This window comes from Notolepis coatsorum, assembly GCF_963971535.1.
Source record: "Notolepis coatsorum genome assembly, chromosome: 3".
Taxonomy (NCBI): Eukaryota; Metazoa; Chordata; class Actinopteri; order Aulopiformes; family Paralepididae; genus Notolepis; species Notolepis coatsorum.
This window is the reverse complement of record NC_140167.1, coordinates 59,793,782-59,820,130: the sequence shown is the minus strand read 5'-3', so window position 1 is coordinate 59,820,130 and position 26,349 is coordinate 59,793,782. Positions and strand designations below refer to the sequence as shown.

At 44.4% G+C, this 26,349-nt stretch overlaps 1 protein-coding gene across 1 annotated transcript in view; it reads left to right on the top strand.

The window, feature by feature from the left end:
* The window catches only part of pla2g4ab (phospholipase A2, group IVAb (cytosolic, calcium-dependent)), a 149,783-nt gene that overhangs the window by 26,338 nt on the left and 97,096 nt on the right, over nucleotides 1-26,349 (top strand). The window contains 2 exon segments of the mRNA XM_084310478.1: nucleotides 4,884-4,921; nucleotides 8,299-8,443. Of these exon segments, the coding sequence (XP_084166604.1) occupies nucleotides 4,884-4,921; nucleotides 8,299-8,443 (183 nt within the window).

The following is a 26,349-nucleotide window of genomic DNA, read 5'->3' as shown; positions in this document are numbered from 1 at the left end:
ACTGGTTTTAGGGCCTCCGGGGAAGAGGCACCGAACCCATACACACTCAATAAACGAATTGAATCGAATATACATACAATAGAAAAGGACCCTTCTAGAGGGTCCACTCACTTTGACAATCTGAGGAGGAAGGCTCTGTACTCTGATGGAGGCTTCCTCACATGGAAGAAGGAGTCCGAACTCACAGAAGGCCTGAGTAGGCGCTTGGTGAGGAGGAGCCCTGACCACCCCCCCTGAAAACAGATCCATCACATGGACCTGAACAGCACACGGAAGTCCTACCAACAGAGACGCGCACGGTGACGTACTCTATGGCGGGGGAATTCCTGCGGTGCACACGCCCAATATACCAGGCCGTGGGACCAGGAACTCCCTCCCCCCCCCCCCCCCCCCCCCCCGTAACGTGCCGAACCGCCACGTGACGGGAACCTTGAAGGACAGGGGGTGTACCCCTGACCGACAGAACAATGGGGAGAGGAAAGGTTACCAGTTCACCCCTTTACGACCCCACACCCATGATACGACGTAACGACAAAAAGAGAATATGACACAGTCATAGTCAGCTCTATGAAGCGTTTCACAGCTCCACACAGCGCACGAGCTAACCTGCTATCTGATTTTTACTAAGGAAAAACACAGAATAGAGAGGGCTCTAAGAACCCCGGTCCAACATACACATGTGCTTCTGTGGCCAGTACAACCCAGTTGTAGGTCACATGACACACACAACCCATCATCACCTACAAAAAATGGCAAAAACACTCAACAGAGGAACGCCGTTTTTTTTTTTTTTCCACAATGAGAGAATACATCATTCTTGATTAGTATCGACCACAGGCCTTGCTAAGCACACATGACAGCAACCAAACCAATTTCCCTTTAGGAAATAAGTTTCTCCAGCAGATTTAGCACAACCTCAGCAATCAAGCTAAGAGTTACATCGTATCCCTACCACACAAGACACAATTAATGCACAACATGTCTGATAGGAGGTGATAAAGTCCCCAGGGAACCGGGGGGGGAAAACACAATCCTCCTATTTTACCCTCAATACGGCCAGTTAAAACAGGAAAACCTGTTAATGTGTGAACTCACTGTTCATTGTCATTACAGTCTGAGAAAGAACATTCTTTTACTCACTTGTCACCAAGCATAGCTTCATAGGTTAGTTGCCTTAGTAGTGAGTACACGGTACACATAAACACCATGATGTTCCTCACACAACAACCAGATCAATACATCACGATCTGCACGGAGAAGCTAACTGCCAGTGACAAAAACAGCTCACACATAACCCGCAACGTATCCCAAATGTATTGCAACAACACACGTTTTGGGAAAAAACACCGTTATTCACAATACATTTAGCAAAGTAAAACCAGAAGACGTGTTATGAGGTCTGGCCAACCCCGTACCTACCCGGAACGCAGATCAGCGAAGTGCAGTCACAAGACACCGTAGAACACAGCCGTCCTGTGTTGTTCGATCCGGGCAGCGTCGCCGCTCCCCAGTCGCTACAGTCCTCTTTGTTGACGCAATCCCCGTCCAGGCACAGGGCAGGGTCGACGAACATCCCCTGTCAAGGATGACGTCGTGGTCAAGAGTGTAAAACATGTCAAAATCAAAGCACGTTCAACAGAATAGCATCAAGCTAACGGCTGCTCCAACCGTTCGGGTGCTATTGCTTCCGCTCGCGAGACGCCGATCTAACGACGCACGCGATCAGAAGCGAGCTCCCGGCGGCGTGCGAGAAGCTAAGCTACCCCGCGCCAGGCCACTGACCGGCTAACCGTAAGCTATGAACATGTAAACAATGACATAACACTCACCCAGACAGGCCGCCGTTCTGAACCCCTCCTCACTTTTTAAGAGAAAAGAGAAAACAAGACGTCAACACCGCTTCACAACGGTGACATTACCACGTCCGGCGGAATCAGCACAGTACCAACTGGCCTGTATAGCTGACTTTGAACATGAATCTGCCGCTATCGCACATTACATGCACATATCCCCTCGTGAAGGAATACTCTCATTTGGATATGAAAGATGGGGTCTTAACACGGTGACAGAGAGAATCCACTCGTCCAGAACACACAGGGATCACCAGTGTCAATGGTCGCGGCCCACTAGTTAAAACTATAATGGTCGCCAGACCAAGGCCTTCTGTCGCCTAGGCGGCTAAACAAAGGACCCTAGCCTGGGGCCGGTTTCCATAAACTTTGTCAAGTAGCCCCCATAGCACTAACAGACAAGTGGAGCCCGCCAGCAAACACTACTCACCCAACCTGGAACGCACCGCTCCTCACAACAGCGGCATGTCCGACAGTTCAGCTGTGGCCTGACAGGTTTCACCCCAACAAACACAGCAAGGAACTGCAGTTGAGAAGCATGCAGCGGCGTGCTCCCAATACGAAAACCGGTGGAGGGTTTTTTAGAATGATCATCATCTTCTAGACACTCCAGTACGAAGACAATATCGCCGTATTTTCTCGAAAATAGTGAGAGAGAAAATAAAGATATGATGTCAACGTATCCTTGTTTCCCAAGCTGTTCCTAATCCAATTTCTTCCATCATGGTGTCAAGTGTGGGGATCTACCGAGGCACTTCTTCCTTGTGGTGAAAGCGAGAAGGAGGAGAGCAGGTGACCACACACCTGCTTATGAAGGTAAGCTGATGAGGGGTGTGGTCAGACTAATACTGGTATTAGAGGTACATTTGTGGTTTATTCAGTACGCGTGCACGTACGCGAGATAGTGCAGTAGCGATGCCAAGCTAAGCCACTAACGATACAGAACTGATATTATCAACATTTGACCCACATTAGATGATTGGTATAACGCTGCCCACGGAATTATAAACGCCCCCTCGCCCATCCGGTCAACATCAGATGACGTGTAGTAACTTCTAGAAGTACGTCTAGTTGGAATTTTTTATATCGCGCTGATTGCCATCAAACTGTATTTCATCATCAATATAATGCATTTGGGGCTATATATCACGTTCTGGAGAAAGCTGCAGAAAGAGATGAAAACATACTTATACATTAGACCATACTTTACTATGAATATGTGAATGAAAAAGTTTAACGTTGCTACACAATGAACAATACATATAGGACTTTGAATGGGCCCTAATAATGGCAATGTAGCAATAGAATTTAAAAAGTTATAGCCCTGCAAAGAAGGGGACTTTCTCCATAGACAAATAGCGCTGGCAATCTATGGTATATCATTAATTTAACCTTAGGCAACCAAAGTGTTAATAATAATAATTAAAAAAATAAATATGTTGTACCGAACTCGTACCGAACCGTGACCCCAATACCGAGGTACATACCGAACCGTGGCTTCTGTGTACCGTTACACCCCTAGTTAATACAATTTTCAATCAATCAATCAAAACAGATTTCCCTAAGAACACAATTGGCAGTGTTCTCGGGGTGGAAAGCCGACTCCTACTGGTCGGTCAGGGCATCAGCAGGGAGGGGATAAGATAGCTCTTCCGTGTGTTACGCTCTTGCAGTGAAACTTCTAGTTGTCATGTGAAAATAAGCAGCTTAGGGGCTGTCCACACGAACGCTGGGTTTAATGTAACCGTGATTGTATGTGTGCAGTTGCACTGTTCGCCCACACACAACCGGGGTTTTTCTACACTGCAACCGTGGTCTTTGAAAACCGGAGTCCAGGGTGAAGTGGGTGCATGTGGGCATAGCAACCGAGGTTATTTCCAGTGTTTACGGCAGAGCTGTCGCAATTGTTTACGGCAGACTGTCGCAAACAATAGCAAGTTAGCAACCGAGCGCGGGGTAGAGAGATTAGAGCAGAGCCAGCTACACCACTGTTTACAGCAGAGCTGTCCCAAGTAGCGTTATATGAAAATGATTGTAACAAACTTTTGTTCGAAACGTATCATCTGTGTTGAAGAGTGTTGTGATCGACTGATGATCTCTGTTGTCGCATTCCTGACCTGACCAGAGTAAACCTGAAGCTGCGGCTACCAACTAACTCATGTGTGTTGTCAAGTTATTGTTATAAGGAACCCAGTCCCAACTATAACAGTCTGTATCCCCTTAACAATTGTTTGTATTGAGCCGTATTGTATTGTACCCATCTGCACTGTGTTAAATAACGTTTACATCCATTAATTCTACTACTAGCCCTAACGTTACTACATTATTACGTTAGCATGTAAGCTAACAAAATCGGCGATCTTTTTGTGAGACTAAACTCCGCTCTTGGTGGTAAATTGTGTCGATGTTGGTTGTTTCATCAACAAATGAGGCAGAACACACAGTGAATGTACCTTTTTTTGTTTATTGCATGTTGTTCTAGCTGCAAACTGTCGAATTGTTTGGCTGTGAGCAAGGAGGGATGTTTGTGTTCCAGCCACCTACTGCTTTGGCATTGTACTACATGTATATGACGTCACTCGGTGCAGAGTTTAAACCAGTCGTGTGGACAGTTTTATTTTTTTGAATAATAAACAAAAAAAACGGTGTAAAAAATACCCGTGATCATGTGGACTGGGCCTTACACACCCTCCCCAGACCGACAGTAGGGTAACGCAACAACCAGGACTGTGACACACAGGGAATTTGGCATAATAATTAAATTGCAGAGAAAATGGGAGAAAACGGTGAAAATTTAACAAATATATATTTGGAAAAAAATCTCTCACATATATTTTGTAGTGATCTTCTCCTCCTCTCCTGCGTTCACATCTCTTCCCATCCTTACCTCTTTACCTCTTCATCCTCCCTCTGTTTTCTCTAGTTCATTCTTCCTGTGGATTCTCTAATGTGGGAAGCCTGTTGACAGAATAACCAACACTAATCAACAGCTTCTTTATCCTACAATAACTATATGTATCGTTCTGTTGACAGGCAACCAAGGTCTACTTGGATATGTCCCTGGAGGTCTGGTATGTATTCTCACTCAAAACGACTCGACTGTCAGTACGCTTGTTTTCCTTATAATAATGTGAAGCTCTGTGGCTTCTCTGGTTGACCTAAAGGCCTCTATGTATGAGACAAACAACTAGCTAATAATAGCTCTCAAAATGTGGTAGAATAATTCCACCTAGAGCTGCTACTAATGATTATTTAAGTAATCGATTCGTCCAGCTATTATTTAATCAATTAATCAGTGCATCTAAATTATAAATGTTCCTTAAAAAAAAGTATTTGGAACATTTACATTTAAGTTTACTTGTGTTTTATTTCCCCCATGAATTCACACTGAAATGGAACTAAAACAAGGGTATTTTTAGAGCATTTTTAAGAATCTTAGTACTTCTGAATGAAATTCTTCTTCTTCTTCTTTAGTGACATGTAACTGCCGCCAGTGAAATGTTTTGAAGAAATTATGTGGTAACTTTCAAACAATCATTCTTTTGTAATTTATTTACTCGACTCACTTGATTCATCGTGACACCCATAAGCCACTGAAAGTCGCCCTGCATGCACGAGACAAACCAACAACCGAGCTAATAATAGCTCTCTGAATCTGTGGCAAGAGGTGGAATAAATAAGGGTTTTACTCTTTCTCATGTTATCCTTTGGATCCTTGTTGTGTGTTTTTAATCCATCAATAAAATCAAATCAAATCAAATCAAATCTGTCACATGTTGGACAACGCACAGGAATTCACCTGGAGCAACGCAGAAACCGAAATTAGAACATTAAGCAGCACAGCTATGCTTGCGTTCCTCAACACCTTTGTGGCTTTGCCAATAATATAGGTGTGTGGTTTTAGCTAAATACACCGTAGCAACAGTTGCACCAACACACCGTGATTAGGTGGAGGGAGGGGAAATGCTTGGCATTTTTGGAGGTTTGGTGATAATGGTTAGGTGAGGGGGGAAAGGTGAAGGGCCATAGTGCTCTCAGAGCAGGACGTCCCCAGAGGCTGTAGAGTCTAATCTGATCTTCAGGCCTACTCTAAAGGTGCATTCTGTAGACATTGCAAACTCCTGAGAGAGGGTCATTCACACACTTGAAGCTAGAGAGCTACCTGGGCCCCGTTCCCCGTACCTGGTTCAACTAAGTCGATCAAGATGTCATTATCCAGCTTCAGTTAACCCGATGTTTGAAGCCGGGATTTTCCTGTTCCTCGAAGGTGGATTCAGTCTCGTTAACTCAAGCCAGACTTGCGACCCAGGATAAGTGCGCGTGCCCGCCTCAGCCGAGAAGGCAGCAAGTGTCGAGAGCAGAGATCCTGATTCTCTAGCGGCATTGATTGATTAATTGATTTAAAACTTTAGTAACATATTGCAGTACGGCTCAATCGCCTCGCAGACAAGTTAAATGCGTTATCTATAGGCTAATTTTAAGTCCCTCATTACCTCAATCAATCAGATTATATTTCTTTAAACTTGCCTGCTGGATTGAATAATCAAATGAGATCTTGCTAGCGAAAATAATTAGTAAAACTGTTATACAGAATAACGATACGGCTCCCTTACCCATTGATTGATGTATGGTCGATCTTTTACTTATCTTCTCTGTGGTGTAACGGGTTCTTCTTTTGACTTTCACGCAGACGACCGGGGTTCGAAACCCAGTCGTCTCCTTCTTTTTGCAATATAGGAATAATTCAATTTGGTGCACGTTGAGAGCTATATAAAGAATGACATCCTCAATGCATGTAGATTTATAATATTTTAACTTAAAACCAGGCTACCTTTGCGTATAATAATTAATATTATATTCAAAAGAATTATATTGGAAACACGGGGTTTCGAACACCGGTCGCTGGGTTGCCAGGATTGAGCACTACCGCTGAGCCACTGTGCCAGATGGGATAAATTCATTGTTTATACATTAATGAACGAGAGACCCGTGTTTAGAATATTCTTTATTTTGTTGTTGTTGCACCGAGCGAGCGCCACGGTATATAACGTGCATTATTTAGGACAAAGTGAATTTAGTATCAGCATTTTGGGTCTATTTTACATTTCAAAAGACCCCTCTGGAAGAATGGAGCACAAAAACGTAATTCAGAATGGTATAACGCAGATCCTAGACTGTGGGAATAATTTCAGGAAACGCGCTGTCACTCCTTTGCGGGGGCGTGGCGATGGTTGATCCGGCTAACTTGAACTTAAACCCTGCTTTCGACCAGGCTCAAACTTTTGGATCTGTTGTCATGGTGATTTGGAAAATCCAGGTACGGGGAGCCGGAAAGTCCGGCTTAAGTCAGACTTAACCGAAAGTTATCCGGCTAACTCAGTTATCCAGGTACAGGGAACGGGGCCCTGAAAAGTAACTGTTTCACTGTTGTTTGACAAAGATATTTACTATTCAGGTTAGTGATGGACCGATTTGTGGCCGATACCGATAACCGATATTAATATTTCTGTACTGGCCGATACCGATATTTACCGATGTCGATATCTCTGTATAGAAAACACTTTTTTATGATAATCAAATAAAGAGCTATTTTCCAGCTATTTTTTATTTTACTTTTGTAACTTATTTTCAGAAATTACTGATATTTTGAAACTATTTGAGGCCAAAACATTAAAAAATTTAAATAAAAAAATATATATAAAAAGAAAATTAAAAACATTTAAATTTTATATCGGCCCATATCGGCCCTATTTTGATATCGGACCGATACCGATGTGTAAAAAAACTGCCATATCGGCGTCCGATATATCGTGCATCACTAATTCAGGTAAATTGAATAAAAGCTGCGGTAGGTCATTTCAGAGAGATTAGCAAGAGTGAGTTTACCTGCCCAGCAACAAACGTTTTCCACAGACTCCAGCTTTAAGCAAAAAAAAAATATATATATATTTTATATTTCCCAGCCTCTGATTGGCAGGTGGTTTTTGTGTGTACTTCTTGGCGAGGAACACGATGATGGTCTTAGTTTTCCAATGGGACCCCGGGAACACCACTTGTCAGGCCAAACACATTGGATTGGCCAAAAATCTATAACCAATCAAATGTTTTTGCCCTGGAGGAAAGCAACAGTTGTGATTGGAGTGATCAAGAAAAGAGGGCAGCGTTTAAGATAGGTCTATTGGTATTGGTGCATTCTTAGTATGAAACCCACGCTCAAATCTTTTATGTATCTGTTTATTTTTTTGTTTATTGGTGGTAAAACGTGCACAATCATGCACTGATGATGAAGACCTGGTAGAGGGAAAAAAACACTTCATACATGCTATTTATTATTGGTTTCAACCTTGCAACACCTCAGGTTTCTCTTGTTGAGTGTTAATTCATGTCAATTTGCATATCAATATTATGATTATGATTTGAATTGTTTTGTGTGTGTGTTTATTCCCAGTACCAGCCAGGACCTGCGGTTCAGCGTGGCTCTGTGCGATAAGGAGAAGCTGTACAGACAGACCCGTGGAGAGAGGGTGATGCTGGGCATCAAGAAGCTTCTGGACATGGAGAAACCTCGCTTCCTCCCCAGCTCTCCCCAGGAGGTGGGCACAGACACACACACTGACACACAGACACACAGACAATAGACAACAGAGACACAGTCAGACACACAGACAACAGACAAGAGACACAAACAACAGACACACAGACAATAGACAACAGAGACACAGACAGACAGACACACAGTCAGACACACAGACAACAGAGACACAGACACAAAGTCAGACACACAGACAAGAGACACACAAACAACAGACACACAAACAACAGACACAAAGACAACAGACGCACAGACAATAGACAACTGAGACACAGACAGACAGACAGACACACAGTCAGACACACAGACAACAGACACAAACAGACACACAGGCAACAGACAAGAGACACACAGACAACAGACACACATACAACGTAACACACAGACACACAGACAACACACAGACAGCACCACAACTGAAGTTAGGAATGCCCCTGACATGATTCAGCCCTGGTTAATGAGGAAGACTAGGTATTTAGTTTTCACTGATTCAAACAGTTGAAGTGTAGTTGGCTGGGCTGCCATACCAAGTACACTCAGGCTGTTCACTCATGAGAATACACACCAAAATGGCGCTGCCACGTCCCGCTGCCTATCTGTTCGCTCCGACGAGACTGTGCTTACTTTTGTTAATATTTATAGTTTTAAGAGTTCTGTTTGTACCAGCTGTTGGTGCATTTAATGTGTATGACCGGCAGTCACTCATCGACATTGGATTAAGAAAAACTTACCATCTGGATTGCTCTCTGGATCGGCTCGCTAAGCAGCAACAATGGCCTGCTGAGATCCTAGGCAACAACAACAAAGGACGGAGGCGAGGAAAAAGAGCCGGCGTTCGAAACAGACTACGATCCAGGCGACACAGAACGCCATTACCCAGCATATTGTTGGCCAATGTGCAATTAATAGAAAATAAACTGGACGACATCAGAGCACGGATTCAATTCCAAAGAGACGTTAGAGACTGCAATGTTCTCTGCTTCACCGAGACGTGGCTGACGCCGGACGTCCCAGACCCGATCACTTCTTCATCCACCGCAAAGATCGCACAGAAGAATCCGGTAAACAGCGGGGAGGTGGAATAGCCTTCATGTTGAATAGCAATTGGTGCGATCCAGGCAACGTGAAAGAGCTTTCAAACCACTGCTCCCCCAACCTGGAGTATATATCCATCAAGTGCCGGCCTTTCTTTCTCCTGAGAGAACTGTGGAACAGTTTTCCACTACAAATTAGGTCTGCTCAGACCCTAGAGAATTTTAAGGCTCAGCTAAAGACTCACCTATTTTCTTTGGCGTTTTGAGGCTTAGTAAGCCATACATCCCTGGTTGTGTCGTGATTGTTTTAATGTATTGCAGCTTCTGATTTTGTGTATACTGTATTTGTATTTTTTTGTATTTCTTAGTTTTTTATATTGTTTTAATGTATTGCAGCTTCTGATTGTGTGTATACTGTATTTTGTATATCTTTTTTTGTATTTCTCAGTTTTTATATTGTATTTTTAGTATTTCTGAAGCACTTTGGTACAACTTCGGTTGGTTTTAAATGTGCTATATAAATAAAGTTGACCTTGACCTTGACCTTGAGAGAGTTAACGTCGGCCATCCTGATCGGAGTGTATATTCCCCCCCACGCAAACACTGGAGTCGCGCTGTCCCTGCTTCATGACGAGGTAAACAAACTTCAAACAGCTAATGTTGACGCTGCTATTGTGGTTGTGGGTGACTTCAATAGCGCCAATCTGAGAAAAGTATTGCCAAACTTCTACCAGCACGTGACTTGTACTACCAGAGGCGGGAATATTTTAGACCACTGCTACTCGCAATTTAAGTGTGGATATAAGTCTCAAGCTGCTAGTGGTTTCGGCAAGTCAGATCACGACGCCATCTTCCTTTTACCACAATATAAACAAAGTCTCAAGCGCGCCCCGGTAGTATCGCGAGATGTGCAGCGATGGTCTGTAGAATCAGAGGAAACGCTCCAAGCTGCACTTGAATGTACATACTGGGGGGTGTTCCGCGATAACACAGATAACATTAATGACTACACGGAAACAGTGCTGGACTTTGTTTGTACTTTGGTAAAAGAAACAATCCCCACTACCACAATTAGAGTTTACCCAAACCAAAAGCCCTGGGTAGACAAATCCGTCCACGAAGCTCTGAAGGCGCGCACCTCAGCCTACAACGCCGGGCTTGTGGCAGGCAACATGAATGACCACAAGGTGGCGAGATACAACGTTAGGAGGGCAGTAATAGAAGCAAAACGGCGTTACAGGGATAAAATTGAACTTCAATATGAACAGGCTGACTCTAGAGCTATGTGGCAGGGCCTCAGAACGATGACAGATTACAAAAGCACCTCCCTCAAACTGAACAGTGACATCTCCTTAGCAAATTATCTCAATACCTTCTATGCAAGGTTTGAGGCTGGGAATAACAGCACCAGCCTACAAATCACTGCAATAGAGAGAGGGGGGGGGGCACTGCTGATGTTCAGGATAACAGAACATGAGGTGACCTTTAAGAAAGTGAATATCAGGAAGGCAGCAGGACCGGACGGTATCCCCGGCCGCGTCCTAAAAGTCTGTGCCGACCAACTGGCCCCGGTATTCACTGACATATTTAACCTGTCCTTAGAACAGGCTGTCATCCCCACCTGTCTGAAGAAGTCCACCATTATCCCTGTACCCAAAAAATCCAAGCCTGCTTGCCTCAACGACTACCGCCCTGTAGCTCTCACCTCCATAGCCATGAAGTGCTTTGAGAAGCTAGTGAAGGGCTACATCTGCTCCTCCCTCCCCATCAACCTGGACCCCCTGCAATTTGCATATCGCCCCAACAGGTCCACGGAGGACGCCATAGCCCATGTGCTGCACACAGCAGCATCACACCTGGACAAGAGGCAGGGGAACTATGTGAGAATGCTATTCATCGACTACAGCTCAGCATTCAATACCATAGTCCCCTCCAAACTCATAGCCAAGCTCAGGGACCTGGGCTTGAACTATGACCTCTGCCAGTGGGTCTTGGACTTCCTGACGGGCAGAGCCCAGGTGGTGAGAGCAGGCAACTGCACCTCCTCATCCATCACTCTCAACATAGGGGCCCCCCAGGGCTGTGTCCTGAGTCCCCTCCTCTACTCCCTGTACACACATGACTGTGTGGCACAGCGGAACAACAACACAATCATCAAATTTGATGACGACACAGTAGTGGTGGGCCTGATCTCTGCAAACGACGAGAGGGCCTACCTGGAGGAGGTTAAGGTTCTAGCGAGATGGTGTCAAGAGAACAGCCTCTCCCTGAACGTCAGCAAAACAAAGGAGATGATTGTGGACTTTAGGAGGTCGGGGGTCAGGGACTACAGCCCCCTCAGCATCGACGGGGCACCGGTTGAGAGAGTGAACAGTTTTAAGTACCTCGGAGTCCACATATCCGAGGACTTGACATGGACCACACATATTGACAGTGTTATCAAGAAGGCACGACAACGCCTCTACTTCCTTAGGCGCTTAAGGAAGGTCAACATGAGTCAGAAGATCCTCAAGAACTTCTACTCATGCACAATAGAGAGCATCCTGACTGGCAATATCACCTCCTGGTTTGGGAATAGTTGTTTTGTTGTTTACACTTGTGTTTACTTGACTTCTTGACTTTCTATTTTTTTTTTACTTATTATACTTATTTATACTATCTTATTATTATCTAGCACACTCTCAGGAGCAAAGTATTCTGTATTTCTGTATGACAAATAATAAAGAAACTTGAACTACAATGTCATTATATAGGCCGTTTCACTGGCATTGCGTTGCTAGGGAACAGCTTGGACCCATGTTTACTTCCTGTCAATTACACTGATATTAGCAAACACTGCAGCAGGAAGTAAACATGGGTCCAAAGTATGCTGTCAAGTTGAAACAGTCTATTGGACAAATCAATCCAAAACAAAACACTCAAAGCGGAAATTGCCTCCTTTTAACACCCAACCTTGGGCTACGCCGGCTCAATGGCTGCCATTCACTTGCACCAGGCACACATCACATTACACAATGGCTGAAAGGCTCGGGAGACAAGGAGGATGATATCAGCCAATTAAGGAGAGGAACGATTAGGTGACCTTGATGTCAGAGACCTGGGCCCTCATGCATCAACGTGTTCTACGCACAGATCTGTGCGTAACCCGTGCGTACGATCATTTCTAAGCAAAGAGTGGGATTCATCAATTTGAACTTGAACTTGACTTCGTGCGTACATCTACGCACAGGTCAGACCTGGCGTACCTAGCTCCCAGTGGTAGAATATATTATTACAACAAGGAAATGAGCTTCTGTGCATAATAACACTGGATGTTCTGTATGAACCGTAGTTCATTATAGTTCATTGTAAGATAGCAACAGTAGTGTAATTATGGTCAAAACCCTATAAATAGCATTTGGAATAATAGATCTTTCTCTCAGAATGAATGCAGCATGGTTTATATAGCGTTATCGGAATATACGGGGTGTAGGCTACTGACTGACTGCGCTCCGCGTAGCTTGATTGATTGAAAAGTTTATTAACAGATTGCAGAATGGGTACAGTACAGCTCAGTACATACAATTGTTAATTGGGGATGCAGACCAACTTTCGTCCTGTTTACATCAGGGTCCCCCATTTTCAATTCATCATAAATCATAAAGCTCAACTCGTTATTATTTTGCGCACAGACCGCCGAAACACGGGAACGTTTTGATTATATTTAAAAGGCTTTCCGTTAAACGAAACAAGTGGAATTTCGAAGCTGTAAGCAGAATAAGTCATATGAATATAGTGTTCTTCCCCCTTTTTACTGTACAAGAAAGAATAGAAAACGCATTGCAATGACACCATGCAGATAGTGGACAGACTATATGATGGGATTCAAGTTCGCGTTTTTGTTGCTCATAGGCATGCTGTCAGAGTATGATATCTTAATCAAACATTCTAGAACATTTGTCGTCACAGATCATGTCCTAATGGAACATAGGCTATGGCATGGATCGTGATATTGTGTGGACTGTTATTATTACTGTACACCGGTACCACCCATTGTGACAGCAGCCTTGAGTCCCGCACACAAACATGATGGAATTCAAGTTCATGTATTGAAAGGCAGGATACATCATACATGCAGTGAGATTCATTGTTCTTGTATATGCTCTCGTATTATATTGTTTATATAGGCTACCCAATACTGACATCAAAATAGATTGTAGTATGCCTCTAGAAATCATATGCAGCAGGTAGAAAATTGACGGGAGATCCATCGCGATTTGGAATAGAATTGAGGAGAACTTTAATCCGTGGGTATTAATCAAACAACACGGGAAAAGGCAGTCATATTCCAGCGCGGTCTTTATTAGCCGACAACAAAATAGATGCCTCTAAAAATCATATAGCCAATCGAACACAACTAATAAAGGCATTCATATTACAGCACGGTTATAATGACACACAACCAACGCCAAACAGTGGTCAACGAACGGTTTTTATTAGTATTTTGAGCTGTCCAGGCAGAATTGCAGCAATGGTCTTAGGGAGCCGTTGATATCTGACATCACCGTTTACAAGTCCGCCTTTTATTTATCCCATAAATCACAATACGCGATAGTGTCTTCTTGGTTCGACAGCAGTGAATTCTCCGTGGAGTTTCTCGGAGTCCCGCTCGGGTCGGTCCATTATTTCACATCCCATGGGGGGTGTTTCCTCATTTTCATGACCATATATGGATAATCATGCACGAGCATTGACGGTAGAACAAAGTGGTATTCATCAACACGGCAGGGCATAGAGCCTGCGTACGCACGTGTGATGAATGCCGACTTCCCTGTGCGTACGCTAGTTCTACATTCCGTGCTTACGTGTGGAAGTAGGTCAAGTTCTACGTCCACGTTGATGCATGAGGGCCCTGGTTGGTGAGGTTCTCTTATACCCACCTTCTAACAAGCAGGCAGCACTGCAAAATAACATACATCTCATATAGTAGATACACATCACACATCACACATCACATATATACTGTATACTGTATGTGTCAGTACCTCAAATTCGGAAATAGCTACAAAAACTGAAACAGAACCACTGGCTCTCTTTCTGACCACCCCTAATTGTTTTCCTTTTTCAAAAATATCATTGATGATGTACTTTTGACACAACAAATCCTGAAATCCATCCCTAGTAAATGACATGCCTCGCAATGTTGCCTTCCCTTAAGTACCACTGACTCACAGTGTAGCTGTGTACAGTAACTGTATCTGTCAGTTCTGAACGGGACATCGTCTGCATGTGTCCAGCAGGAGTGTCGTAGAGGAGGTTGCTATGGGAGCAGGTGGAGGAGTGTACCTTAACAACGTTGCAGTTTTGCATAAAACGCCTGTTGATTGCATACCCAAAGTAATTTGAAAGCTATTATTGAACCATTTATAGCACATGCATGAGTCTGGCCTCTTTTGAAAGGAAACATTCTGAATTTTCTTCCACAACAGGAAGAATCACTGTAATAGAGTTACAGAGGTTTGAGCACACTGAAATAAAAGTTTATTTTACTTACGTCTGAATTATTTTGCAGATGTCTGCAAAAGAGTTCCAGCTGAGAGGTATTAACTGGAAAACACAATGGGTCCATAGCCTGAAGTCTTACCTAGTACAGGTCCAAAGTTGATAACACAACAGACAATTACACATGTTTTTCTAATGGTATGCATAGGTATGTTTATCCAAAAGGGCCATTGGCACCAATGCATTCGCAAGCGTCTTCTTCTTTCGCCAGAGAAAAAAACATATATATCACATATATATAATTTCATTGGCTACAAAAACGGTCAATAATTTTCACCGTCAGAGGTAATTGGTCCGGTCACCGGGAGGCGAAACCGGAGGTGGTAACTTTTTTCGAAACTGATGCTCGTTGGCTGTTTGGTCTTATAACCCGAAATTGGAGGCACGTAATAGGCCGATTAGGGTGTCAATCAAATGGTGGCCATTTTAGCTTTCAAACGATGTGTTGGTTGATAGACAATAACACAGCGTAACGCCAACAGACAAGGGAAAATGTGCTGGCGTTAACACATTGAGCGCCACAAGCTTCCCCCATCCTTCACTGTCTAGCGCCAGCTTTTCATGACCATTTTTACGATATTTCATGATCTTTGTGGAGCTATTGTATATTCTATATTATAGCTATGGAGACAATAGTATGGCTCATTTGACAGACACTATTTCTAGTCCAACATGTAAAAAAAATTGTTTGTTTCTACACACTGTAGTTTGTAGTTTATTACACACTAAACATCGGCCATTTCCAAGATAATCCAGTCTTGTTCCATAGATCGCGAGATAAAACGCGTTATATGCAATAAGCCCAAACCGTTCTGGTTGATCCCCTGAAACCCCAAATACTCCCAAATCAAAGGTATATACCATGTACACATGTGCCTTCACAAAATTATCAAGGGGGGGGGGGGGGGGTCGTTACAAGACGCTTGGTTTATGTCCGGTAAAGTAAGAAACTGTGATCGTTACAGAAACATGTTTCAGGTTCGGTAAAATAGACATAGGGGGTCCGTACCATAGCCAGAAGGTAATCCAAAAAGAATAATTCCAATGATCCCATTGGCGATCGCGATTACTCGTTTATATGTAATTACACATGTTTACGGGACACTATAGGTTTTGAGGCGAGCAGATCTGCTAGCGATGGCTTTGCAGGAGCTCCTCCCCCTCAGAGCGAGTCTTGATAGTCCAGTTCATAAATTTTCTCTCCTGATCCATTTCTATCAGAGTTCAAAAGGTAGGCGATACTGCCACCTGGTGAGATTCGATCGGCATTGCAATTCCAACGTAGGCAAACGAGCCAGGGATGGCTAGAGTGATCCGGATGATCGTTTAGAACGGGGATCAAAGGAAAAATATCAAAGGATCTAAAAACTTATTATTACATGTTTGGCGCTCAAGCGTTGGCGGTGAAACACGTAATATTACGTGTTTGGCCCCGAATGAGTTAAGAGGTTAAAGGCAGTTCAACAAGTTCATGAGAACAAAATGACACATTTGGGAAGAGAAACCTCAGCATTGTCTTTGGCCAATGCAGTGTGCACCTTTCAGTCATTCATTCAATCTTTATTTAATCTCAAAGGATCATTGAGAGCTAGCCCTCATTTACAATGACGTTGAGAAATACAAAACATAATAAATACAAAGAAAGAAAACAATATAGAGACAGAAAGTCAATCAATTAAAACAACTTCAGACTGTGGTGAAGTGGGTTGCTATTAACAATTTAAACTGACCAATTGAGTTTTAAAGTGCATTGCAAAACATTCCATGTTTCTGGGGCACAGAAGCGAAAAGCAGATTTTCCTAATTCAGTGCAAACTCTAGGAACCTGTAGACTAGTGTATAATAAGCCAATCACCAGACCAGAGAGTATGATACATGGCACACTGTGGCTTACTAGACTCTCGGATGCTCTGCACACTGGCAATGTGTGCGATCATCTAGGCTAGGTGCGGAGCCACACAGAGTATATTGGTGGCAACGTATTCGACCGTGTGTCTTATTTCGGTCAAGTCCACATTAGTTTTCAGTATACTGCCATTTTAGCTCCTATAAAGGACACATTGGATCTGTTGACTACGGTAATCTTCGTACCACACAGTTTGCTGCCTTTAGGTGATGCAGGTAAACAGCACAAGGCTCCAACATGTTACATTCCATTTATAACTGTCACACATTCCGTTTTCGCTCAATTAATCCTCAGCATTTTTACACATTAAAGGGATATTTCACTTTAGTAGAACTGTTTCGGTTTTGAGTTTCAGCAGTCTTACCTTTATGGAAGTGCATCTGTCCCTGACATCAGCTGTCAACACCACGTTTCTCCCAGGTGTCAAGCTCCTCATTCATGTCCATTCAAAAAATAAATATCATACTTCTGTAGTATAAACAAACTATTGCTGTGCAGATCTCAATAAAACTATGAGTCCATTTGTTTTGGCATTTGATGTACAACAGATTTATTACCTTTGAAAAATAAAAGCAAATCCGGTACATTTGTTGCAGGTTTGAATGTGCTGTGTATCTTTGCCTTGCATGGAATGTCTGGGGGAGTGGTTACCATGGTTATATGCCATCTTGCTGTAAGGAAGATTCTAAACATTCTGTGAGAAGTTGACAGTTGGTCAAATTACACCACAAGAGAGAAATAGTTCCTTTACTGATCATTTGAAAATGGCAACATTAGCTCAGAAAAGCAAGTACATTTGACAAATAAATATATTACAGAGAATAATATTGCTGTATAGTTTTATTTTTATACTTCAGTAGTATGATAATTAGACTTTTCTCAGTTATTCTCGCACTCGAGTTAATGCTGTTTGACTTGTAGGGCACTAATATGAATAGCCTGTGATACGTTTTAATATAAATAGGAGTTTGTTTTAATTAATCTCTTCAAGTACCAGTGCCCTTCCTTAAATCCCCAAGAACCACAGTGTTAGACTACGCTCAGAAAATAACATTCTTGCTCTGAACTGAGCTGTTTCTTTTTCTCAGACTTCTGTGTTCTGGCCCGGTGCCTCTCCTGGGCTGGCTCTGTTTGCTCTCTCTAACCTCTGGTAGGCCTCTCCGGAAGCCTCTGAGTGATGAGATAACACTCTGTATAAAGGCAGACCGCTAAGCATTCCCACAGAGACATCCTAGACCACAGAAGATTAGACTAGATTTGGGGGCAACGGTGTCCTAAAGGAAATCTGGGCGGTAGAGGGGAGTGGATGAATAATGCTGTCTTCTCCCTCAACAACTATAGCTGAATCCCCAACTACTGCTGAAGTGACTTTGAGCAAGGCACTGAATCACCAACCTGGCTCAGTGGCCAACAAAAGACTAGTTGTATTGTATTGTATCAGTGGCTCGGGAGGTAGAGCAGTCAGTTCCCGGTTCAATTCCCGCTCCTCCCGGCAGTGAGTTGAAGTGTCCTTGAGCAAGACACTTAACCCCTAACTGCTCCTGATGAGCAGGTTGGCACCTTGCATGGTTGCCTCTGCTGTCTGTGTGTGAGTGAATGGGTTAAACTGGTAACGCTTCAACCGTCACGGGAATGTTGATCCGTGATGCCTTTGCCCTGGTAAGGCTTCAACCGTCACCAGAATGTGTATGTGATTCCTTTGCCCTGGTAACGCTTCAACCGTCACCGGAATGTTGATCCGTGATGCCTTTGCCCTGGTAACGCTTCAACCGTCACCGGAATGTTGATCCATGATGCCTTTGCCCTGGTAACGCTTCAACCGTCACCGGAATGTTGATCCATGATGCCTTTGCCCTGGTAACACTTCAACCGTCACCGGAATGTTGATCCATGATGCCTTTGCCCTGGTAACGCTTCAGCCGTCACTGGAACCTTTGCCATCATGGTAACACATCAACTTTCTGAGTCGCATGCTTCTCAACATTCAGTTGGCAGCTGTTTTATGGTGTACCTACCGGCCAGATTTGACTATTCGCCATCATGTTGATTTAAAGGAATGGCCATCCTGTCGATTCAAGATCTGTGTCCCAAATGCTAGAACATTCCACAGCTCAGTGGCGTCAGTGATAACACGGCGTACAGAGGCAGACTTCTCCCTGGTGAGACACCCTGAACACTAAAACATTCCCCAACGCACGCTCCGGGGTGACGCTTGTGGAATAATCTGTCGGGATGTATTTTGGGATAAACAGAGACAGCGTCTTGGCAGGAGTTCACAAGGGAAGTGATGTCGCTGGATGAAAGTATGAAACAGCAGAAAAAACAGTGAGTGTGTGTTTAAAAGTGGTGCGAAGGAGTGACGCAACAAGTTAACTTACTCAGTGCAGGGAAGGAGTGAGAGGAAGCTGTTCATGGATGGGGGCCTCAAGGACAGTGCCTCATGCGAGTGTGGAGCCCCTGCACAGAATGTGGAACATATAATCACTAGTTGCCGCAAACACCGGCCACCGTATGGAGAACGCGGTCTGATGGAACTGGATGACAAAACTTTGGCCTGGCTTGCCTCAACGGAGCTGCAGGTCTAAAGACACACGCCAGAAGAAGAAGAAGCTGTTCATGTTGAAAGAATCCAAAGAGTCATATTGTGTCCATGTGTGTTGATTGATTGATTGATTGATTGATTACCACATGATGAAATTATTACACAAACTGTAGATCATGAATAAAGTGCTCAGTCTCTTGTACAAATACAATTTACCACATAAATGAGCTTTCCTAAAACACAGTTCATGTCTTTATAATCATCCATCCAAAAGAAATGTGCAGAGATAGAATACATTGTACTAAAAAGTACATTTCCTAATTCATCACAAGAACTCTACTACTTCCACCGGGCCAACTGTCTGAGAGACTCTGAACCATCATGGTCACGTACAAAATGTCTTGTTAAAGTTATATTGTATAGTATAGGATTATTTTAAGTCTATTTGTTGTATTGCAATGCATTGTATTTGTATGTATATAATGTATTTTATGTATATAATGTATTTGATCAAACAAGTATTGCAATGTATTGCACACTACTACGGTTGAGGAGCCAAGGAAAACAAGCATCTCACATTTTCGGAATGTATGTACATTCTAAAAGCTGTGACAATACATCTATCTATCTATCTATCAATCTATCTAAGGGACAGTAAAATATACAACATATCTCATTTTCAATCTCTTTCTAATCACAAAGTCTTTCCTTCTCTGTCTCTGTGTTACTACTGAATCATGTATCTACCCCCCTAGGCTGTCCTTCCCCTCTCTCTTCCCCTTTCTGACTCTCCCATGTGTCTGTTTATCTGTCTGTGTAGCTGTCTATCTGTCTGTCTGTTTATCTGTCTGTCTGTGTATCTGTATGTGTGTGTGTATGTGTTTGTTTGTCTCTCCGTCCACATGTCTGTCTCTCCATCTGTCTATCTTATCTACCTGTCTCTCTCTCTCTCTCTCTCTCTCTCTCTCTCTCTCTCTCTCTCTCTCTCTCTCTCAATTTCAATTCAATTTCAATTCAATTCAAATGGGCTTTATTGACATACGTTTACATTGCCAAAGCCAAACAAAACAAAACAATCAAACAGAGAAAACAAAAGAAATCAGTACATTACAGAAGGAATTTCTTGTATGGTGGACAGTCTTTATGGTGGTTGTATTCCGTTGGATGTCCTTTTCTTGTCACAGCAGCTCACAACTCTTGCTGCTGTGTTTGCACATTGTTGTATTTCTCCCAGTAGGTATGGGAGTTTTGAGTTGTTTTCTATGTTTTCAAAGTCTCTTTGGGTGTTTGCAATTTGTGGGAAGTATATGTCTCTGATGTCTTGGTATAGTGGGCAGGTTGTTAGGAAGTGGAGCTCGGTTTCCACCTCTTCTTGTGTGCAGTGGGTGCATAGTCTGTCTTCTTTTGGGAGCCAGGTCTGCCTATGGCGGCCTTTCTCGATGGCTAGGCTGTGCTCGCTGAGTCTGTACCTAGTCAAGGATCTTCTTAGTTTTGGGTCAGTCACAGTGCTCGGGTATTCTGCCACTGTGTACTCAAATAGCATTTAAATTTGCTCTGGTTTTGGGTTGATTCTTTCCAATGTGTCAGATCGTTTTCTTTTTGTTTTCTTATAATTTGGTTTAGTCCAGTGTGGTTTCTGTCTGGTGGCTCTGCTTGTGTTTGTGAGCAGAGTCCCAGAACCATCTGGCTGAGTGGGCATCTCTCAATGGTCTCACTGTAGATGAGGGCTTTGTTGTGGAGTGTGTCTGGGTCACTTTCTTTTAGGTGATTATAGAATTTAAATGCTCTTTTTTGGATTTTGATGATTAGTGGGTATCTTCCTAGTTCTGCTCTGCATGCATTATTTGGTGTTTTCCGTTGGGTGCGGAGAATGGATTTGCAAAATTCTGCATGCAGAGTCTCAATTGGGTGTTTGTCCCATTTGGTGAAGTCTTGGTTTGCAAGTGGGCCCCAGACTTCGCAACCATATAGGGAAATGGGTTTTATGACAGAGTCTAATATTTTGAGCCAGATTTTGATTGGAATGTCTAACTTAATGTTCCTTTTGATGGCGTAAAAAGCCCTTCTTGCTTTGTCTCTCAGGTCGTTCACAGCTTGGTTGAAGTTCCCTGTGGCACTGATGCTAAGGCCGTGATGGGTGTAGTTTTTTGTGTATTCTAGGGACATTTTGTCTAGTTCAAGTTCAAGTTTCAAGTTTCTTTATTAGTTGTCATACAGAAGTACAGAATACTTTTATACAAAATGCTTCTTTCTGTTACGCTCCAGAGACTGTGCTAGGCAAAAATAGATAAGTATAAAATAAGTATAGCAAGTATAAAATAGAAGTCAAGTACGTAGACAAAAATGTTCAGTATATACATATATACAATGCTCAATGTAGAGTAGAAGTAACTGAGTTACCATACAATATACTATACAGTGCAAAGGACGCAGAGATGATCGTAGCTGGTGATTTCAATCAGGCGAATTTGAAAAAAGTGATGCCGTCCTTTTTTCAACACATCGCCTGCTCCACAAGAGGAGGAAACACACTCGACCACTGCTACACCCCGTTCAGAGCCGGCTACAAGGCTGTAGCGGCTCCACCATTGACGGGGGCTACAAGCTCATCCGATCACGACTCCATTATCCTCATTCCGGCTTACAAACAAAGATCACGTGACGCCGTCGTGTCACGTGAGACAAAAAAATGGACCGACCAATCAGAGGCCACGCTTCAGGACGCGCTCGAGGATGTTGACTGGAATATGTTTCAAGGAAGCGCCAGTGACGTCAGCGAGTTCGCCGACAGCGTTGTCTGCTTCATCACAACACTGGCTGATAGTATTGTACCCACAAAGAAGGTGCGGGTGTTCCCAAACCATAAACCGTGGGTGGACAGTACTATCAGAGCAGCTTTGAAATCCCGCACCACTGCCTACAACCTGGGCAGCAGGCCACGTGAGCGGATCGGCGCGGGCGAGAAATCCGCTCTTCGCTCTTTAAAGCTTGGTCCGCTCCGCTAATCGCTCATGTTGACCCCGCCCCCAAGTCGCTCTCCGCTCGCTCACCGCTCACCTTGAATCGAGCGCTCCCCGCGCCACATCGCTCTGCAGATTTTTACATTTTTTTTGGAGCATGGTGTAAATTTGCTCAAACTACAACAGTCTACACCCCCTGGGCCCCTTAACAATTGTTTGTATTGAGCCGCATTGTAATTGTACCCATTCTGCAATGTTAAATAACGTTGTTTATCCATTCACTAGCTCTATTAAGCGATGATAGCTAGCCTAGCCACAATGCTATGGTCGCTGCCATTAACGTTAGCATGTAAGCTAACGACAACAACAATGGCGTCAAAACTTTTTCTAACAGGATGTGAGTGACAAAGCCTGAACAGGATATCACAGGTTCACCCTTCTCATTGGTTGAAAATGGCCTTCATGTTTGTACATCGCCATCTGTTGCTTTGGCATTGTACTACATGTATATTACATCAGTGTTAAACCACTGTGAGCGGCCTGGAGTGGATTGGAGTGGAGGAGAACTCTCGCTCCGGACGTCGCGCCGACCCATTTTAAAACCCACTCCTCGCTCACGTCAAAACCGCCCGCTCCGCTCCCCGCGCCGCTCACGCGCCACGCCGCTCACGTGCACTGCTGGGCAGAGAGTCAGGAAACATGGAAGAGTACAAGGCTTCAGTCTATACTCTGCGCAAGGCTGTAAAACTTGCAAAACGGACATATGCTGATAAACTGGAGACACAAATGGCACAAAACGACACAAGAGGCTTATGGCGGGGACTGAGGACAATAACTGACTACAAAGTCAGCGCCCCCTCAATGGGGAGCGACGACGCCTCTCTCGCGGACAAACTCAACTCTTTCTCCGCTCGGTTTGGTGTAGACAGTGCCGCCGCTAGCTCAACGGCTAGTGACGTCACTGCCGCGCCGGCTGTTGTGGAGGGGGGGGGGGGGCAACCGCGGGGGGGGAGGGGGCAACCGCGGGGGGGCGGGGACGCTCTCTCGTTGTCGGAACACAGTGTGAGAAGAGCATTTATGCAGGTGAACACCAGAAAAGCTGCTGGCCCAGATGGTATAACAGGACGTATACTTAAGTCCTGTGCCAACCAGCTAGCCCCTGTGTTCACCGCCATATTTAATCAATCCCTGGCGGAGTCAGTGGTCCCTGCCTGCTTCAAGATGTCTACCATCATCCCTGTACCAAAGAAACCCTCCCCAACATGTCTCAATGACTACAGACCGGTGGCACTCACCTCTGTGGCCATGAAATGTTTCGAGAGGCTGGTCAAGGATCACATTTGTGCCTCCCTCCCCAGTGATATGGACCCCATGCAATTTGCATACAGGCCAAACAGGTCCACTGACGATGCGGTCTCGCAAGTACTGCACAGCCCCCTCTCTCACCTTGACAGCCAGAAGGGGGGCTATGTGAGACTGTTGTTCATTGACTACAGCTCAGCGTTCAACACCATAGTCCCCACCAGACTGGTGGACAAGCTGATCGAGCTGGGTCTGAGCGCCTGGATACTGGACTTTCTGAGCGAAAGGCCCCAGGCGGTCAGGGTGGGGGGTCAGACCTCCAACACCATCACCCTGAGCATCGGGTCCCCCCAGGGCTGTGTTCTGAGCCCCCTGCTGTACTCACTATACAAACACGACTGTGTGGCCAAGTTCAGCTCCAACTCCATAGTGAAGTTTGCGGACGACACAGTGGTGGTGGGGCTGATCTCGGACAACGACGAGAAGGCCTACCGGGAGGAGGTTGAGGTACTGGAACGCTAGTGCCAGGACAACAGCCTGCTCCTGAACATTGGTAAAACCAAGGAGCTGATCGTGGATTATAGGAGAGGACAGCAGGAGACACACACACCACTGAGGATAAACGGGGCTACCGTGGACAGGGTGAGCAGCTTTAAGTACCTGGGGGTCCACATCTCAGAGGATCTGACATGGTCAACACACATAGACTCAGTCGTAAAAAAGGCGAAGCAGCGCCTCTACCACCTGAGAAAGTTAAGGAAGTTCAGAGTATCTGGGAAGATACTCCAGTCCTTCTACTCCGGAGCTGTAGAGAGCATCTTGACTGAAAACATCACTGCCTGGTATGGAAACAGCACGGCACAGGACAAGAAGGCCCTACAGAGAGTGGTGTGCTCAGCCGAGCGTACCACGGGTATTGCACTACCACCCCTGCAGGTTCTATACAACAAGAGGTGCAAATCCAGAGCCTGCAGAATAATGAAAGACCCACACCACCCCAACAACAGCCTGTTCATGCTGCTGAGGTCAGGCAGACGCCTGCGAACCCCAGCTACTAGGACAGAGAGGCTTTGGCTCAGCTTCTTCCCCCAGGCCATCAGAGCCTTGAACAATGAACACTGAGGGTCACAGAACACTGAACTCTCCACAAACAAGCACACATTAGCACACACACGACACGCACGCTGTGCACGCTCGCACACTAGCAGCCACTTTAACATGAGAAAGCACTCACTCATGCTGCACACGCCCACACTTATGGCCACAAAGGAAAGGTCACTTTAAAAATAGTATAGTAACAGTGTATTGCACTACCAAGGGACCTAGCATGTCCTTCATGCTCTGTAAATAACTATGTACAAATACCGTGATGTCCCACTATGTTACCTGTTTATTGCACAATGTTGTTTATTGGATTCCATTATATGTTGTACTACTGTATTGCACATCGTTGCGGGCAAGACCACCCGCATTTCATTGTATACTTGTATGCCGTGACAAATAAAACTCTTGACTTGACTTGACTTGACTTGACTGTACACGCTCACACACTAGCAGCCACTTTAACATGAGCAAGCACACACTCATGCTGCACACGCCCCCACACTTATGGCCACTAAGGAAAGGTCACTTTAAAAATAGTATAGCATAACCTGAGATTGTATAAAATAGCAATGTACAGAAAGACCCAGTGCCTCATCCGTAGCTAACAGTGTATTGCACTACCACAGGACCTAGCATGTCCTTCATGCTCTGTAAATAACTTATGTACAAATACCGATATGCCCTACTATGTTACTTGTTTATGTTGTGTATGTTGTTTTATTGGATTCTATTATATGTTGTTACTACTGTATTGCACATCGTTGCGGGCAAGACCACCCGCATTTCATTGTATACTTGTATGCCGTGACAAATAAAACTCTTGACTTGACTTGACTTGAGGATGAGGTACAATTTAGGTACAATTTACAGTAAGGTGTAATGAGGTATGGGTTGTAGTGCAAATTCTTTACCAATAAATATAAAGTGTGCTTAGGTGTTCTAAAGTGGTTAAAGTGGGTGCTGCAGTGAGTTGTATGTTTAAAGTGAGTGTGTATGTGTGTGTGGATGTGTGTGCTGTGAGCTGTGAGTGCATTTGATGGTTGTTACATATTGTTATTGTTCGTTGAGCATCCTGATGGTCTGGGGATAGAAGCTTCTTCTGAGTCTCTCTGTGCTTGCCATGAGACTCCGGTATCGCTTGCCTGACCGCAGCAGTTCAAAGATCTCGAGTCTTTGATAATTCTCTTAGCCTTGCCCATGCACCGCTTGTTGTAAATGCCCTGGAGAGTGGGATGCCCCCCTCCAATTGTGCGTTCGGCTGAACGGGCCACACTCTGTAGTCTGCTACGGTCTTGTGCGGTGCTATTCCCAATCTTCTGACTGACTTGGAACTTCCTTAGGCGCCTGAGGAAGTAGAGGCGTTGTCGTGCCTTCTTCACAACACTGTCAATGTGTGTGGTCCATGTCAAGTCCTCAGATATGTGGACTCTGAGGTACTTAAAACTGTTCACTCTCTCAACCGGTGCCCCGTCGATGCTGAGGGGGCTGTAGTCCCTGACCCCCGACCTCCTAAAGTCC